The sequence below is a fragment of the Crassostrea angulata genome, chromosome 10, assembly GCF_025612915.1.
Source record: "Crassostrea angulata isolate pt1a10 chromosome 10, ASM2561291v2, whole genome shotgun sequence".
NCBI classification, from domain to species: domain Eukaryota; kingdom Metazoa; phylum Mollusca; class Bivalvia; order Ostreida; family Ostreidae; genus Magallana; species Magallana angulata.
Window position 1 is genome coordinate 5839010 of NC_069120.1, and position 19622 is coordinate 5858631.

Here is a 19622-nt window from a genome sequence, read left to right on the forward strand (position 1 = left end):
TACAGTAGGTTCATTAGTATCACTCACTATACCGGTACAATGGGTTCATTGGTATCACTACAGTCTTTCTATAATTAAAGCAGCAAGTAAGCATGTTTAAGCAGCTTTATCTCAGTTTTGTTATGCTTTACACAAGCTTTATATCTAAACACTGTGGCCACCAACAATAAGTTGTGCTCAGTAAGTCACATTGAAGACTACCAAGGTTACAACTTCACCATCTTCAAAACTAAATAGCCTCCCACATCTAACTTCAGAGTTTACGCAATTACCGGTATTTTATTGTAAGATTATTAGATTGAACAAGCATTCTGAGAGTATTGCATAAGCAATACACGTCCCCTACCGGTTTGTGGAAATTGTGAAAACAATGCACTGTTATGCAGAATATCGAACCCGAACATTAAAAAATTTAAATAAAAAAAATTAATTTTCTCGAAAATATGTCAACCAGATGCTACAAAAGTGTAAAGTTGATCTGTAGTTTGACATTTTGAAGCTGTTCAGCAAATTTCATATTATTCCTCAAAGCATAAAGAAAAAAAGTGGAAAACTGAAGTGGGACAGACAGACAGATGGACACACAGACAGACAGACAGACGGAGAGACGGATGGACAGACAGACTGGCGGACGCAGAGGAAAGCTATAGTCCCCTCCGGTGAAAACCGGTAGGGGACTAATAATAATTTAAGACATCAAGAGTAATATTAAAACTTGTGGATCTTCCGTCTTTTCTACATTTGTCTCCAGTCTGTACAATTACTATGGAAGGATCAACAAAGCAGTCTCATGTTTGGCCAAAATATTGTTTATTGGTTCAAATTGAATGTCATTAAGTTTACAGATTGCTCATTGTTGACTGTGAGGGAAAATTGAGAGACTTATTGCGACTGAAGAGTTCTTAATGCATACATTTGGAGGAATAAGAGAGGCATATTAATAAAAAAGCGAGAAAGAATTACCATATATCTTATATATATCATGTATACTGTACACAAAAGAAATTAATAGCGACTAGTCTCTCCCTGAATAATTTGGCATCCGTTTTAATTAATTTGCAACAGTTATCATTAATAAAAATTTTTATACACTGTTGCATGAAACGTTGAACGATACTAGTAATATTTAATTCTGCAATTTCGTATTTTTACTGCGTGTGATTATAAAAATTTTGGTAAGTGATTACTTCTCCCTAGATAACTTTTCAAGTGTAACTGGCTTTTCCCAGATTGTTTACACAATTTTATTTCCAAATTTTCCTTTACTGTGAGATTATAAGATAAATTGAGCAGTATTAAAACTTAAACCACTGTTTGTTACTGCTACACACAAAGCCTGTGTTCTTTTGTCTTTTCTTGAACAATAGAGAGAAATGTTGCAAGCAAATAAACCCTCTTTTATAGGCTTTGACTGCCAGAACAGTTTGTAAATTAAATTGCTGTAAATGACTTCATGCGAGAAATATATTAAAGTGTAGCTACACCAGCTTGCAAATTGCCAGAAATGAAGTGTCCATGTAAGTTCAAGTCAATCTTCTGACCAGTGTCTCCTGAGAATTATTTTTTTTAATAGATATGTAGATAATATATTCTACAAAATATTAAGATCTCGCAAAATGATAGTGATTTTGGACCACTAAATGCATACAGGAGAATCGTTGTACAAAGATGAGCTTATCCAAGTGCTGTAACATGAATTTAAATTAACTTGAGTCTACTTGTACATGCTAGTACATAGTACAGTATGCTTGTACTAAAATGAGTACAAATATTTATTTACATTAGATAATAATTCCAGTTAAGTTGATTTTAATGGTGAACCTACTAGCAGTTTATTAAAGAACCTACAAACTACCCATTAATTAAATAACTCCAAAAAAAAAAGAAAGGAATAACTTGTCCTATCTCTGCTTATCATGTTATGATATTGCTTAATGTTATAGGCATAAATTTTGAGTTTCATACACTCTCAAAACAAATACCGGTAATTATAAAAAAAAAAGCAATTCAGGGTCATCAATCAAAATGGAAAAACTGTCATCGGAGATACAGATAAGTTGGAGTAGATTAGTCTAAAGTAGGATATACTGAGTGTGGCCAGCCATATCCTGATTACTCCCAATATCTTTAAGTATGGGGATGTTGTAATTACCTATAATGTTTTATGCCATAGACAGTGCTGGTAGTCCCTGCTTGTGGAAGATGACACATTTTAAAGCACAACTCTCTCCTGTTCTCTTATACATGTAGTAAATGTATGGTATTAATGCCATTAATTTTGTTGAATTTCAATATGCAGGGGTCAACAACTCTTTCTTAAAAAGAACAGTGACCATTCTCTCAAGATTCAAGTGACAAATATATGGAGTATTGTAAATTGAACATGCAAAAAAACTCTGTGATTTTCATAATATTCCGCCACATAAAAATATAGTTCCCCACGAAGCTTTCACATCCCAAATATGTCCACAAAGTATGTTATGTTATGACTTAATCTTAGTAATATCAATTGTAGGGTTTAAATTTTAAAAATAAGATTTCGAATTTTCAGTGAATCATACTTTAAGAAGAGCATTACTGATATACAAAATGTGCATTCATGGATGATCAATTTTTGTTTTCAATAATCCATTACAGTTTTTGTGTTGTTTGTTTTATGAACCTAAAAGAGAAAAATAACTGTTCATTTATAATATGACTGATATTATGGGACCTCATGAAAATTAACTTACTTTTCTCCATTTTGAATTTTCGCCAGGTTAAAAAAATTGTAAACAAGGAGTTATGATAATGATCAATGAAATGAATTGATTTCATCTGCCACTATGTAAATGATATAGAATACTGATCTTTATTTAATCAATCCTTTTGTGTGTTTCTATTTAGTTGAACACAAAGCGAAGCGCCAATTTGTGTGAAATTGTTTGTATTTTTCATGCAATGAATCTTTTTTGAAATTACATTTCAGGTACCCCAAAAATCAATTTAAAGTTCAAATCAGAAATATTTTACTTTGCTCTTCTGCCTGAAGGCATGCTTGGTAAAAAAAAAATTTTGTAAATAAATGTATATCCTGGAGGTAGAATTTTGTTAAATCCACACAATTACACTGTTTCATTAGGTGTGAAGATTTGATCTAGGTGATTGCTTCCTTTGTCATTGCTTCATATTAAGGGGACCAGATATGACAAAGAGACTGAAGTGTGTCAATGACCAGAAAAATAACTTATCTTTTTCTGTGTCAGTGCATTGACCCAATATTTGTAATGCTTTTGTCACGGCACCTCGGTCTCCTTTTTACGCTGCCGTTTGTGTATCAATTTGGATTTTCCAAAGTACATTTGTCTAACTGTAGATGGATGACTTTGGCATTGCATTCCTATCTGTTTATGTAGCTGATATTTATTTCAAATAACATCATAAATTAAAAGCAGTTGCAATCCATCTTTCTATTACAAACTTAGCATACCATGTGACTTTGCATAGCCACATTTATTAGCATACATTAGCTTTGTCAGGCATCTCTATTGTGCTACCATCTCGGGGTCATGTGATCTGATGCAAATTATGATGTCGTCAGAGCAGGTGCTTCCCCTTGGCTTGCAGAGTTTGGAATCCACCATTTTCTGAGAGTTGCAGCAGGAGGAGGTTGACTGTTAGAGCTGTGGTGAGTTGCGGGGAGGATAACTCTGGACCAGTCACAGGCACGGGACTCGCTCCCAGCTATCTAACACCTCTAGCAAGGCGGTGACTTATCTGTTTTTGTATCTCTCTCTCTCGCTCAACACAAGACAATGTCTTAATTAGGCTTGTGTATTTAATACGAACATACAGGCCGAGAGATTTTACCTGGAGTAATGTTTGTATCCTGGGAGAGTGATTTCATGTGAGTCAAGCACCTTACACATAGTCGTTATAAAGGTAATCATTGATGATGCCCGCCTTGTGTCATTGCACGTCAATCAGGAGAATTTAACTGGCAGGTCAATCTCAGGTGTTTAAAAAAGGTGATTTTGTCATACCAGGATCACAATTCCAACTGCAAGGTGAAGAAATAACAACATGTGTTTTTGGCTGATAGTGTAACCTCAAATGCCTGACGTATTCGCCATTCACTGAGGAAATCTGTATAATGACAGCTCATAGAGGAATTATAAGGTGTGTTATTGACTTAGCCAGCATTACCGACATGGAGTAGATATGAAGAGAATTTGATGGCTTGATAAGAGAGATATTACTACTCCTCGGTGATAGTAGTACACCTACAAACACGTGTTCCTCTGGTGTAAAGTACACAGATTCTTTCTACAAGTCTGATCCTGTGATCTTAAAACCGATTAATATATACCAAGATTGTTTATCCTTTACTTGGCTTATACAGACTTATATTTAAAAAACATTACAAGGATCATTTACCGTGTTTAGACCTGACGTTCCACCTATCTGGTTACCTTGTTTATGAAAAGGAAGGAATATGAAAGGAGCTGTGTAGTGCTGTGTTAGTGCCCTGTGTGTTCACTGCAGCTCAGTAGAGCACATGTCACTGAGTAAGTCACTGCTGCTCACCCCGGGGCCACTGGGAGGCTGCTGACCTTACCCCTGATTGGTACTGGAGCCAACAGCTGACCAGGCAGTCACCTCCATGTGATCATTAGCCACAGGTTTATGCACATCTTCTATCTCCTCAGGAAATCCTGGAGGAAGTTTTTCTGATCTCAACACAGCAGGAGTCTTAACATGATGCAAAATTGTTCAGGGTAGGTAGATATTTATAAGTGTTTAATTCAGACTGCCTGTATTTCTTGTAAACAGCCCTAGGGTAGGACTGCAGGGGTGAGAAGACTTGTATGCTAAATATTCCTTTGTGTGCTATAAATTCATTGGACATTGATCCACCCTGTCTGAACAAAGAGGTACAGGTATACTCAGTCTACCTGACTATTTATCAGTCTCCAGCACAGGGCTGCCTCTGATTCTCTGACCTTCTTTGTTTAGGGGAAACATGGATGAGTGATTTTTAAACCCAGGATATTACTACACATTGTAGGAAGGGCACGTTTGAATTTCTTTTGTTATCATGGAAGCAGGATGAACATGTTTCTTCCTGTTATGTGCCTCTTTGTGTCAGAAGATTATTTTAAAAAAACACATAGGACCTACTCGTATGAGGATGTATTTTGATTCAGGTTAAGTGGAGTGTGGTTTATAATATTGTGTGGTTGTTTCTTTATTCAGAATGGAGTGTTCTACAGGAGACACGTGCTTTGTGAAGCGAGAGGTAGTGAGCGTCACGGGAGCTGTACAGCTAGACTCCAGGGACATCCCCACCGCTCAAAACAATGCCTTCAGGCTACCACCCTCCTCCTGTAAAAAATGTCTCAAGGAAAGAACCGGCAAAAACAATAAGTGGAAACAAAGACAATTACGTAAACAAACCAAAGCACACAGCCCTATAGTGATTCAGCTAAAAGACACTCTAAAGGCAGCTTTAAAACAGAAACAGCGGACCCTGGCAGATACCTTGCTCAAGTCCAAACAGCGTGAGGAGTCAGAGGACTGCAAGCTCAGTAACAGTGATGTTAGTGTTGTGTCCGACGAAGAAATCGCCAGTAGCAAGGAAATCAAAACGAAAAAAGACGTTAAAAATTTAAGTGCCTTAATCTCAGTAATTGAGAAGACTCACAGAAAAGATAAAAAGTTTCATGTAGGATCTAACAATCTTGCAAGAAATACTCGAACGAAAAGTTCTAAATTTGTGGCAGATTATGTTTTAAACAATGCCACTTACTCTTTAGAAAATACTGACCAGGTCAGTAGTAAACCTAGAAGTATTGCTGAGTGTGAGAATGTGGAAGTCATCTGTAATGACTTGAATGAAAGTGATAAAGGATCATACATGGAAGACACAGAGAGTGACACTGTGTCCACTATCTCAAGCTCGGAGTCTCAGTGTGAGTCTGATGCTTCAAACTCACAGCCAGAAACTATGGAGACAGAGATGACCCCTGAGGAATTGGAGAGGCTGGCCCAGTTCACCACTGGCTGCCCACTGATTCGCTATGATTGCCCGCCCTCGGAGTGCCCCCAGTGCCTGTCTGAGTTCTACTACAACTATCAGTATTACTATGATCAGGGTCTTGCTCAGCCCTTCCAGGCACCCCCAGAAACCAAGGAGCCTCAGGAGGAGAGTCTGGAAAGTGAGGCAGAAGAGGGCGTGGAAGTAATTGAAGAGAGTCAGAGTCAGGTCGAAGATGAAGCCACTGAGGCAGAGATAATTGACACAAACAGCCCCAGTGAAAAGTCAGACTCGCCAACAAAGCCGAGCAAGAAAGCTTCAACCAAGCAACTGTTGGACATCGGCATCAAGTCCCCTCAGGAGCCGTTCCCGGATGACGTCTATGTTGACTTGACTGATACTGATGTGACTTTTACTGTATATTACCACCACGACCTCACAGAGGATATGGAAAGTAACTATGCAAGCACACCCACCTTTTTACCCCCTATGGTGCCATATCATATGATGACCCCGTTTACAACGAATCCCTATTTCACTGTGCCATATTGTTACTGGCCCTACATGTATCCTCCCTCATACAGCTTACGGAACTCCATGTACCTACCGGAGGACACAGAGTCCATCCCCAAAACTCACATGATTCCCCCCAAAGAACTGGAGAAATGTAAGTCTGTAATTTCTGTTAGTTAGTGTGACCAGATTGAGGGTGTAATGTGTGTATCCTAGGAAACCTAGGACCCTGGTTGACCCCCTTTATTGTTAATCCCTGGTTCTTTACACAGAATAGAAAGATATACATGTGTTAGAATATCAGGTTCCCAGGTATTTTACACTTAATAGTAGGGGAACTATATGCTCCTTAAAAGTCATGAGCAAAAACTGATAGGTAATCATTAGTGACCAAAATCAATTTTGTTGACCTTTAAAAAAAAGGTATTGATTTGATGTCTAATTCAACTAGACAGTGTATTTTGTTTGTTATTTGTAAAAATTTTTTAGGAAAGAACAATATTTTTTATGCATGCTATTATCAATTACTATTTAGAGTATGAAGGACATCGATTGTGGAATTGTGAATTTTAATGGAAGGAAACTAATATCATTAATTCACTTCAGGTTTTTTTTAAGATAGATGCATAAAAATCTGTTTTAGGAACAAAGAACAGTGTAGCTTAAATTAAGTTTTAATAATATAGTTTAATGGATGTGCCACCTGAGACCTTTAATAACTTTTAACCAAAATAGACGTTTTGAACAGAAGTGTGTCATGTTCGTGCCCTGTCATTTTGTTGACTAGCTATGAATGACTAGTTGTATAAGTATTACAAATCATAACAGAGAGGTAGTAACACATGTTCCCTGTCTGATTCACGACTGAAATAAGAACGATCTCTCATAATGCTGCCTGAAGCAGGTTATGTATTAAAAGTATTATAAAGGGTGCTGATTGTGAAAACCTATTGCTGGTGATCTAGCTAAATAGATATTTTGTAAGAGATTTCATGTCTTTTTATGTACAAGGCATTCCTACGATTCTCAGTGTGAGCTATACACCACTCCCTCATTCTGTTCAGAGTTGCTAACCCAATTTTAAAGAAATTCCATCTATTTGTAGTGCTGGAGTCAGATAGTGCGTATTATTACAAAAAGTTTCGAATATGACTATACATGTAATTAAGTTAACGCTCTAGTTCCCCCTGACAAAGAGGAATGTACCCATAAACCCCACTTTGTTAAACACAGGATAAGCCAGGTAGTTCTCTTCCTCATCTATTATTTACCTATCCTTTCAAATTCTTCACACCTGACCGTGGTCAATGGATGTTAGAGGGGGATTCAGTTCAACTTCTGTACCTGTTTCTGAGATACAGAATTGCTTGTTGAGACATGTTTTATTAGATTCTGCATAACTCTTACCCGAAACCATATATTAACAGCAGATGTATAAGCATAATTACTTTCACTGCTTCATATTTTAGTACAGTGTATTGGAGTATTCAGTTGCCCTTTTTAAGGGTTTAAAATTATATTAAATTTGCCACTGTTTTTAGTTACTGTATACATTGGTCTTCAATCATCTTGAATTCAGTAAAAAAATAAAAAGTTTTAAATTCATATTGTGAACATGTGATACATGTGATAAAAATATTTGAAAATGTAGGTTTGGTTGAGTCTGCTTAACAATTTGTAAAGTTACTGGATTAGCTGTTAATCATGATCTGGTGTTTAGGATTCTGAACCAGGAAATCATACCACAGACACATTACTTATCAATCCACAGTTCTGACAGCATTGGTGAGAGAACATGACAACTTAATTAAAATTAACACTTTCTGAAGGAATTTTGAAAACATTTGTTTTTCATTGCCTTTAATTACAGAATCTCGTCAAAAATGGTTTTATAAATTATTAATCAGACACAATTAATATGAATATGTATTCTAATTAATTGATCATGACTGCAGTCACTGTGCTTATATATGAATAACAATTCAAAATAAATTGACAAGTGTTAGTTTTTGAATTATTGTGATGTGTTAAATGTGACCTCAGCAGAAGATTACTTGATAATCAGCTCTGTAAAATAATGACTATCCAATAACCAACCCATACAAATAGGGGCCCTCTCCCTCGGGCACATATGGTTTATTGTTTTAGGAATGGTGGATGATATTTTGATCCTTTTTTTAAACATCAAAAGAAGACCCCTTTTGATCTATATTGATACTGATTTTCATCTATGAGATGAATCATTTATTTTACTGTTGTGAACAAATTACCCTAGTATGCTATTTTATCCCCTCCAGCTGTAAAATGAACCATCAGATTGAGCCATTGCAGATCTGTTACATATAAGTATCAGCATGATTAGATAATTATTTGTTTATCCACTGGCCGATTCATGTGCTGGACTATTTCTGTTAGCTCATCATTCATAAGCTTCCATAAAACATTTTTGATGACATGGTCTCCAAATGTTTGATTTTATTTTTGTTGTTCCAGTCAATTCCACCGCCCCCACAGTTCGACCATGGATCCCAGTCAAGGCAGCAGACAAGTCCAGACCAAGTGGTAGGTTAAAAATCCATTACCATGGTAACCAGTAGTTTCCAAGAATCATTACATGTAGGCAGTCTGTCATTTGATGCAAAAACTTACAAAAATATTTCACCTTGGTACAAGATATATGATACCAAAGTTTCAGGTTTTAGGGTTTTAAAAAAATACCAATGTATTTTTTTTTATTCCACCAAGCATTTAAGTTTTTAAACTGCCTGAGATGACACTAGGCCTAAAGATGTAATAAAATACACCACGGCATTCAGGCACAATCTCCTTATTGTTGTCACTTTATTTATTTATGGTCATAATTATTTTTAGCTCTTTCAATGAAAATATATGCTGTCCCTGGTAGAAGTTCAAAAAGTTAATACAATCCTTAGAGGTGACATCTATTTTATTTTAGAAAATTGTAAAATTCAGAATGCAGGAGTGAATGATTCATTTCAATATTTATGATATTCCTAACTTGAATTAATTAGAAAGTTGAGGCCAATGAGGGATTGGGATGGGTTTATTTTTAGGTGGTTTTTAGACATTTGACCGTTATGCTGACATTCAGTGTCCATTAACCGCGAGGTCTAGAAATATTTCTCTCCTTTGTCACTGGACTGTTGACTGTTTTCATATTGTCATTCAGCCATGATGATTTTATCACCTAGGCTTTGGGAAGCATTAAAATCAATGATCTGATGTTATTATTTCTAGCTTTCAATTTCTGTTATCCATCTGTATCAAATATAATTGAATAAATAGTCAAGAAGAAATTTGTGTGCTCTGTAGGGACGTGTGTGTGTGTGTGGTAGGGAAGTCACCAGGGAGATTGAGTATTGACTGGTCACTGAGCGGCCGACCATATTGTGTTCAATTAACCACACTGTCTGTTTCCCTAGCACTTACACACAAAAATGTTTTTCATTAGTACAACCAAAAACAAATAGACCAAATATTGGTTTTTGGTTGCTGCCAATATTTATATGCCTAGGTTTAGGGTAAGTTGGCTTTTGTTTGGAGCAATTTGTTGCATTCAATATGTAAGGTAAACACTGGACTATGAAAGCAGCTATATGAGAAGAAATCAATAAAATTGGTTTAGTGGACGTGTATTTTGAACAGATTTGTGTAATAGACAATGGGGACATTACAGCCTCAACAGTATAAATCAAAACAGAATCAAGTTGTGTAGAATACAGCCCTGTTGATGCTGTCACTATCATTATTCATGTTAACATTAAGTAAAGTCAAAAGAGACATTCTGTCAGCTCTCTGACAGCAAGGGCCACAATACCATTTGCCTTCAAAAATTAATTAATGAAGTCTGCTGCATTTCCAGACAATTTCTAGCATCTCCCATTCTCTGACATGCATTATTTCAGTATTAGATAGCTGAATCATTAGTATTGAATTTATTTCCTCATTTTTGTTGCAGCCATTTTCACGGTGATGTGCTACAATGTGTTGTGTGACAAGTATTGCACACGCCAGATGTATGGCTACTGTCCAACCTGGGCGCTCAACTGGGAATACAGGAAGAAGGGGATCATCGAAGAAATCCGACACGGTGCAGCCGACATAATCAGTCTACAGGTGAGAGAATCAGTTCCTGTCTCTCAAGACATTGTAATCCGCACATTTATCTCAAATTTGTCCTCAGTTTATAGGTGAGAAATCAGCACATATATCTCAGAGTATGTCCTTACTCGACCAGTGAGGATATCATTTCCTGTATCTCAAATATTGTCTTTAGCCAGATTACTGAATTTATGGAGTGAAAAGGCTTAAGGCATAAAAAATCACATGTTTTCAAGAAAATATCGATAAGATCATTGAAATGGGTATATGACATTACAGAGACCGTCCTTTGTACGATGCATGGCGTAGGAGAAAAACCTTGAAGGTCATTTACGTCAGTCAAGCAGGATTGACATCAATTAAAAGTGAATCAAAACTTGCAAGAAAGCAAGAGGAATTGTTTTTATTTTGATAAACTGCAGACGTCAACTTGCAGTTGTACAATTTTCGTCATTGTTTCAAGTGTAGGATGTGGTCTATGTAATAGTACTCTGCGACAAGGATTTTAGGCCACCTTGTAACATATCACATCTTACTATCAGCACTCCTTATAGGACACAGCTCGCCAGTCATTACGTGGGTTCTCCTAAGCTAGAATCAACTCAATTATTAAGACAAACAGGAAAAGACCACAGCACCTCGCCCTGGGCAAGCTGACACAAGTTGAAAAAAACCAACTTCTTTGTCATCAAATTAAAAAGCTTAAGTGCAGATGATGTGATAAATAGAAACAGATTTATGACCTGATCTTCGCTAAATGTGCTCTATGTTTATTCCCCATCAGATTGTTAAAGTGCACATTAAGATGTTCCTGGATAGAGAGACAGGTTAGAGAGGTGTGTTTACGGAGATGTTCCGATACACCTGACACCCATCTCAGTGTGTCCCATGTACTCCCTGTCTGTTTCGGAGCACCTGTCCACCTAAGTACTCCATGTCTGGTTTTAGAGCACCTGTCCCCCTACAGTCATTTCACGGTGACCCACAAGTTAACACTTTTTGTTAGATGTGTTGTGACTTCTATTCTGATGAAGCAGGGAAATGTCACAACACAGATAGGAAGCAGACGACATAGATCTTCCCTGTGGTTACCACTGATCAATATCCAATCACCCAGTCTATAATTAACAGTGGTAACATCTCGTTAACAAATCACTTCAATGAAAATTAGACACTTGTCAATTGAACAATTGTCCCTTACATCTTCTCAATTAGTCGTCATTTATCACTCCAAAATGTGAAGTGATGTGTGTTTGATGGTACAAAAAAACATACAAAAAGTGCCTAACTCTGGTTCTTTGGATCATCACACACAGCAATCGATCAATGCAGATCAAAATCTTAATTTTATGTTTTAATATCTGATATACTATGATCTTAAAATAAAAAATCCTTAGTATGACCAAAACATAAAGTGCTTCTTTGAGTTAATCAAGTGATGTCATTTCAGGAAGTAGAGACGGATCAGTTCCATAACTTCTTCCTCCCCGAACTCCAGAGAGACGGCTATGATGGAATCTTCTCGGCTAAATCCCGTGCCAGGACAATGACAGAAGCAGACAGAAAACATGTGGATGGATGTGCAATATTCTTCAAGACTAGCAAGTACGTGACAGAGTTCGTTATAGTGATGTTTGTCTGGTAATCTCTGTGTGGATCATACAGACAAGGTGTGAAGATTCTCACACAGGTTTCTATCTCGACACATTTGCATATTAAGCCTATTAGAAGCATTGTAATCAGAGAGGATTCTTTTTTATCTCCCTATGTCACATGTGTGATAGTGCAGAAAAATGAGCATGACGGATTGGCTGTACAGGGTGTGCCCCTCAAAAATAGGCAGCTGAGACCTACATTTATCTGCACTCATTATTTTAAATGTTAATTACATCCCTGATGTGAAATTACAATTAATGTGCCACCCAATTAGAATTTGTAATCTGCATATTGCATGAACTCAGTTTCTTATGGAAGTCTAGAATATCCAGAAAAGGGAAGTTTTTACTCATTAAGGAAATATTGGAATTGTCATTCATTAGATTGACCTTTAGCAGATTTGAGATCGTAAACATTATCTCCACAGAGTAGCAATATCTCCTTATTGAATTGAATAGGTCAGGCAATAAGGGGGACGGATTTATTTTCTGATTGAATAAAAACTCTTGAACTCCTGGCAAAAATCTTTTCCAAATGTTAGACCTACATTTAATACCATGTCTCTCAAGTGTTCAGAATAAAAAACCATGTAGTCGGGCAGTCGCCGCCTCTGTTGATGTGTGGAACTAATCACCCGGTCTCCAACAGAAGACAGTATCTTATTACTTCCTTCATAAATCAAAGCGACACTCAAAATAATCTCTTCATTATGTGTTTTTGTAAAGGTCAATATTTATTTGTATAATATTGTGAAAAATTTTGTGTTTTCATTTTAAAATTTTTTTTTGGTAATTAAACTTAAAAGTAAATAAAAAGTATAACAATGTCAATTGAAGATACATGTATTTTGTAAATTCTCATAGGGAAGTTAGAAATGTGGCAAGGCTTCTTCATGAAGCATTAAACAGATTTGTAAGACATGGTTACAATATGTCCTTAAATAGGAACTCTGTCACTGCAAAAACTGAACATATTTATCATTCCCATTTCAAATACATATTCAGAGAATTGACCTATTCCTGTAGCTGTGCTTCATGATGTGGTGGAGAGTTGTTAATGCTTGAGAGACAATGGATGTGTACATCCCAGCTTGTTTCCTCTTCAGCGAAGACTTGTTGCACATTTTGATGTCATCATTAGTAAAGCATTTCCTTCTCCATGTAACATGTAGACAGCTGATTTCCTGCCCGCTGACCCCGGGATACTCTATTTATACGTCGACCATTAATCTGTCAAAGCATTCAAAACTTCACCACAAACCTCAGAATAAAAGATTTTTGCACCCCAAGACCTCTGCCACATTTAAGCTCAGATGGTTTCTATGACTTAAAAGATAGATCACATATATATGTAAACTGTTCAGTGACATTATGTAAAGTTTATTTCTTATTTTACTATAGGTTCAACTTAGTAAAAGAGGATTGTGTTGAGTTCAATCAGCTGGCCATGGCTAATGCTGAGGGCTCAGACGACATGCTGAACAGAGTCATGACAAAGGACAACATAGGGTTAGCAGCCATGTTAGAAACCAAAGAGGGAGCTTACGACAGTGGTTGGTATCTTTGACTTATTGTCCCATCAATGAATTCACAAAATTGAATACATGTGTCAATGATATAGGTGATTCATTTATGTGCCATGAGCTGTATATCTTCAGTACTAACCCCTTTCCCCCCTTTGTTTTGTAACAGCGAGTTCCTTGAGTGAGGCTCAGGTGAAGCAGCCCCTGGTAGTGGCGACCGCCCACATCCACTGGGACCCTGAGTTCTCGGACGTGAAGCTGATCCAGACCATGATGTTGATGTGGCGCCTGAAGCAGGTGATGGAGGAAAACTTCACCAGCACTGCCTCAGGGGCGGTGGACGTCAACTCCATCCCCCTCATCCTGTGTGGAGACCTCAACTCACTGCCTGAATCAGGTCTGTAGCTCTTTGTGTACTTCGTGCTCACTCGAACTCTTTATGTTACACGCCCCTAATATCCTAATATCTACCAGAAAGTTGTGTACTCAGTGTTATCTGTTCTGAAAGTTGTCGCAGATTTTGACAGTCTATGTGGAGATCTGTTTAATTATTTATTATCGCAATTATAAACTTGATAAGTAGTGGGGGAAATGGTGTGATTATTTACATTTAATTTACATGAAGTGCATAAGTCTCATGTTTTAAAGATTAATTAAGAAAGAATAAGGAAATGTTAATCCAGTCCAGATATTTTCGTTCTTAATTTTTTTGTTGGAGGTAAGGAGTGTGACTTTTTTTTTTGAAACAATCTTCCTGTTAGAGTAATTTTCAGAATACCGGTAGATATCAGATATTAAGTTTTGTTACAAATCGATGGAATCTCATTGCCATGCCCTCCCCTCTTAACCTTTTCCCCATAGACCAGGTTGAGACTGTGATAGATCACTGTGCTGTTGCTGGTAGAAACATTGTGTTGTACTTATCTATTTATACTTGCATCTAATAGTACTTCTGATTCTGGGAATTATGTTGTGGTCTCTTAAACGACAAAGTTAGAGTTTAAAGACAAACAAATCAACAAGAAATTTCAATCCCATTGCAGTGAAGAACATGGGAATGATTAGTTAGAGTGCATGTTAGGCTTTGTTAAGTTTTATAACTTTACAAAATAACTATATAATCCATCATTTGTGAGTTTCGACAACTTGATCAGTCTTGGATGAATGCTTGACTGCGGGTTATGACCTTGGCGTGGAAGTACACTTGTTACTGGTAAGAGGTCTGACTGATTAGGTAATCGGGCCCCGTGCCGTCAGGGGCACAGGTCAGCACCCCATGATGTCGACTGTGGTTATTGGCTGTAGGAGGGAGCCATGATGGATCAGCATGTGCTGGTTTATACTGTGTTTGACCTTTTACTCTAACTTATTATGATCTATTAACTGCGCATCTCATACACAGACAATAAAGCTCTGCACTTTAGACTCTTATTACACAGGTACAAGGGCAGGAGTTGGAGGACACACTTCTTGACAGATTCATAAGTGTTAGCTCCCCCCACTCCCCCACCCCCCCCCCCCCAAAAAAAAAAAACACTCAAGAAACACATACACACAAACTCTTACACAGTCACTTTTATCAGTATTTTATGAATCCTGTAATCATGGAGATTCTCTCTGAATATGGTATCTGTAAGAAAGTTGTATCAGCACTATTTGAATTAATGAATTAATCAAACAGTCATGGAGATTCTCCCTGATTTGGATGCCTAGAGTTTTGATATTCTGTATGTCGGACAGCTCTGGTTGGGATGACCACCTTCAAGGACATAGTGACATATCAGTTTGTGCTGTGTAACTGATTGTACATCAGTGAGCTGTAATATTCCAGTTATCAGCATGTTGCTTTTTCGTGTTTACCAGAAACCAGAAAAGCTTATGTGTTGACAAAGATGTCAACATTTTGTGGCGACGTCCCATGTCTCAGAGCCTTGTTTGACACCTTGTGTTGTGAAGTTTATCTGTTGTTGGCATTTATACCAATGTTTCAGTCTTTCTTTTTATTGTAGGTGTTGTAGAATATCTTCTCTCAGGAAAAGTAGCTCGCACACACACCGACTTCAAAGACATAGGTTACGAAGATGCCCTGCAGAAAATCCACGCATCCAATGACAAGGATTCTTTTTGTCACGACTTCAGATTGAACACAGCCTACGAAAAAGACATCATGCCATTTACTAATTATACGTAGGTGTCTGATTGACATGAATGCTATTTAACAGCTTTAACAGCATTACCACAAATCTAAAATATGTAAAGTGCATTCATGGGACAAAATTTTTTTATTTTGTTTTTAAGCTTAAATTGACATTAGATATTATACATTTGTAACGTGAAGATACTACTATGTGGTTTTGTTTACAGGTATGACTTCAAGGGAATCATTGACTACATCTTTTATTCCAAAGATCACATGAATCTGATCGGTATGTTAGGGCCACTGGAGGAGGAGTGGTTCAGACAGAACAAGGTGTTGGGATGCCCCCACCCCCACGTCCCCTCAGACCATTTCCCGCTCCTGGTGGAGTTTGAGATGCCAGCTAGGAGCCTCCCTGGGAGCCAGGGGACTCCTCCCCTAGTTCAGTACAGATAGTGTCCCCCTCATTGTAACTTCAAAGGGGCACCTCGGTAGTGCAATGAAATTAATGTGATCTTTTGAATTCTTTGCAATGAATGATGTTTTTAAAAGGCCTTTCAGAACTGTATCAGGGATACTTTGTTTCTTATTTTTATACGACCTTCTACATGTTGATTCCCAGGCAGTTGTCATAGTCTTTACAATATCATTTCATAATTACTGACCAGTGTCGGTAATGACTTCTATTTTTTTTTCTGTCATGACAACTTTTGTAGCATGTGCATTTATTGTGGTTATAAATAAAGTGTATTAAAATTGCTTATTAAGTAATTTGTGCATTATAATTTCATACTATAAAATTGTTTTTATACTTGATGTAAATAGGCACTTTCTTTTTATATAAGTCATGCATTGCAAAGAATATGAACAAAATCAAGGGGAGGCCACCCTTGTTGTACAATGGTTTGCTGTCCCTCGAATCAAGACCAGGATTATGCGTAGTTCTGCCTTCTGGTTGTCAGATTTTAATCTTTACAAATCATTGTGCTGTGATGAATGATTATTTCCTTTGTTTGTATTGACATGCATTAAAACAGCTATTATTTCCTCTCTGTTATGGGCTACTGTACAGACTTGTTTTGAAGGCTTTATGTAGGCTGCATGATTTTTTTTAATGCTTAGTAATGTTAGACAAAGAATGAAATAACTTATAATATAACTGAAATATAAAGAGACCAAAAATACTCAACACGCCAGACCAAAAGGGAAACAACTGTACCTCAGGTTCTGCTTCTCTTTCTTTCCTTTGTTTTTAAGCTAATGGAACAGAATTCAGAAAGTACATACTGGTGTATATATTTTTTGTAAAAGATAAGTGAAAAAAAATAATACTTTTTTCTGATTTTTTTAAATAAAGGTCTGGAATTAGATTTTTATTATTGTATGTAAGATGTACATTTTTGATAGGTATAATGTAAAGTAGGTTTTATAAGTTATGCTTGTGTGTATGGTATTTATTTGTGTGTATTGATTGGCCTGCGGCAGTGGCCAGTAAAGTACAATGTTTGATACCATGATCTCAGTCATTCTTAACCGTGCATCACTTGGCAATATACATATCTACCCATCACCATTGTAACCAGAATTTTCTCTGTTCAAACAAAAAATTAAATACTAGGAGTTTTTGATTTTAAATTGTATTTCAAACATTTGTATTTTGTAACAAACCAACAAAAAATAAAAACAAGATGTATTAGATCTATTGTAATATTGCTATGTTACATGAAATGCATATGATATATTTTGTTTTGTCTGTCATAGCAGATCAGGCAGCTTTTTTACACAGAAATTATTGAGGTCAGGGTGTAAGCGAGTAAGACGATGACCGATTTTGTTTTATTTCTGGCATGGTAAAGGTGAGGAAACATTCCTGTTGTTCTGTTGTAAACATTGTGTCCACTGTATTATATGATGTGTTATAGACTCTTTTTATGAAGTACCAGACTTGGCGAAAAGACTGCCCATTATTTTTTAAAAACTTAGTTAAACTTTTTATATATTTCAAAGTCAAGATCTAGAGAATTAAATTGATTTATTATATTTACACAATTTATACATTCAAGTGATTTATTTTCTTTAAATAAACCTTTTCGTTTTTTGTTAAAAAAAATATTTAAAAACTATACCATACCCTTTTCAATTGATGTCTGACAGTTAATACTGAAGACATGAAATAAAATCTAATTAGACACATATTAAATTGTGAATTTTTGTCAAAAATTTTAAGAAAATACTTTGTCATTAAATGCTGCTTTTCAAATATTGAATACGCCAAAACTCAAGAATGCTAGCTAGATCTTGACTTTTAAATTGGAATACCAGAAAAAAATGATGCATATCCTTAATTTTACTTTGAGATCAAAGGACAGCCTCAGTGTAATGAATGATTTAGAAATGACCCAACAGTTGTTGATCAAGGCTGGTAGAGAGTCTCTGTGTACAAGGGGTATTATAAACTAGTGCTTCACATACTCTGTAAAGATAGGGAGGTGCATTTCAACAAGATCTGACATTGTTCTCTGTACATAAATCGGTCAGTGCTGGCTAGATTGTGTTAGAGTTTCCTTTTTTAACTTTTTTTTGGTGGAGTTTGTCTATTGTTTGTCTACAGAAAATCTCACAGGAATACAAATAAAAAATATATACAAATTACCATTGTTACGTTTCTCTTTGATATAAGATTTTCTTATGTGATATTATAATCTGATAAAAATCAGATCCTCATTGCTCCTGTTTGTATGACGTGTTGCCATGTCATATAAACGGGAGCAGCAAGAATCTGATTTTAAGGTGGAATATTTACATTCCAAATATTTTTTGCATGTAAAGTGTGTGAAAAGACACTGCAGTTAAAAGACTGTAACACACACAGGGTACTCAAAGGTTAGAATGACTAGTTTTATTATGACGTCACAAACGTTGAACGCTGTAAAATGCAACGTCACAAGCGAGAATCAAAGTTCACGCTTGTGGCTGTTACAGTGGCTCTTACATTAATTTGAACTTACCCTTAGGATAAATTAGAAGTTTTGACGTATAAATCACATTTGCAGACAAGGCAAGAAGTTAAAAAAATGTAAATATAAGCATTGAATCATTATTTTTTTAAAAGATATAGTCTCATAAGTGCAGCGGTGTGTGCATACAAATTTTCATAACGCGCTAGCGCGCGTTACTAATTTTGTATGCACACACCGCTGCACTTATGAGACTATATCTTTCAAAAAATAATGATTCAATGCTTAAATAACACATCTGGAAAAAGTGGCTCTATAGAACCCTGCGAAAAAAAACCCCGAAATCATTACATCATATAAATTTGGAGGTCATACTGTGAAATCAATACATTTCGGGGAATTGGTGGGTACCTCTCGTCCACGAATTAACATCCTCCACGAATTATTAAATTAGGGTTATAAAGTCATATTTACTTTTGTAGGAATAAGAGAATACACAAAATTACGTCCCCATGAACCTATGAAATTTAAGCAATCCACAAAAATAGGCCCCCACAAATTTTGATGATTCCACAGTATCTGTAATAAAGGATAGTTGAGGTTACGTCACAATGAAAATATAAGAGTTATCTCCTTGTAATCGCCAACCTTACCTTGAAAACATTAAGTGTCCTCGACACCCAGTGACTTTTACTCTTC

General features: G+C 36.4%; 1 protein-coding gene across 2 annotated transcripts in view; it reads left to right on the forward strand.

Annotated features, from left to right (window-relative positions):
• LOC128165125 (CCR4-NOT transcription complex subunit 6-like) overlaps positions 1–18618 on the forward strand; it is a 35553-nt gene extending 16935 nt beyond the window's left edge. Inside the window, exons 1-9 of one of the 2 annotated variants that reach the window (XM_052829341.1) lie at positions 3559–4757; positions 5236–6683; positions 9023–9091; positions 10509–10666; positions 12102–12256; positions 13708–13859; positions 13999–14226; positions 15839–16016; positions 16194–18618. In XM_052829341.1, coding sequence (XP_052685301.1) covers positions 4738–4757; positions 5236–6683; positions 9023–9091; positions 10509–10666; positions 12102–12256; positions 13708–13859; positions 13999–14226; positions 15839–16016; positions 16194–16422 — 2637 coding nt within the window. In that variant the 5' untranslated portion in view covers positions 3559–4737 and the 3' untranslated portion in view covers positions 16423–18618. Of the gene's footprint in view, positions 1–3558; positions 4758–5235; positions 6684–9022; positions 9092–10508; positions 10667–12101; positions 12257–13707; positions 13860–13998; positions 14227–15838; positions 16017–16193 lie in introns of those variants that run through there. The other variant, XM_052829342.1, reaches the window with a different exon arrangement.
• Positions 18619–19622: the final 1004 nt, after the last annotated feature.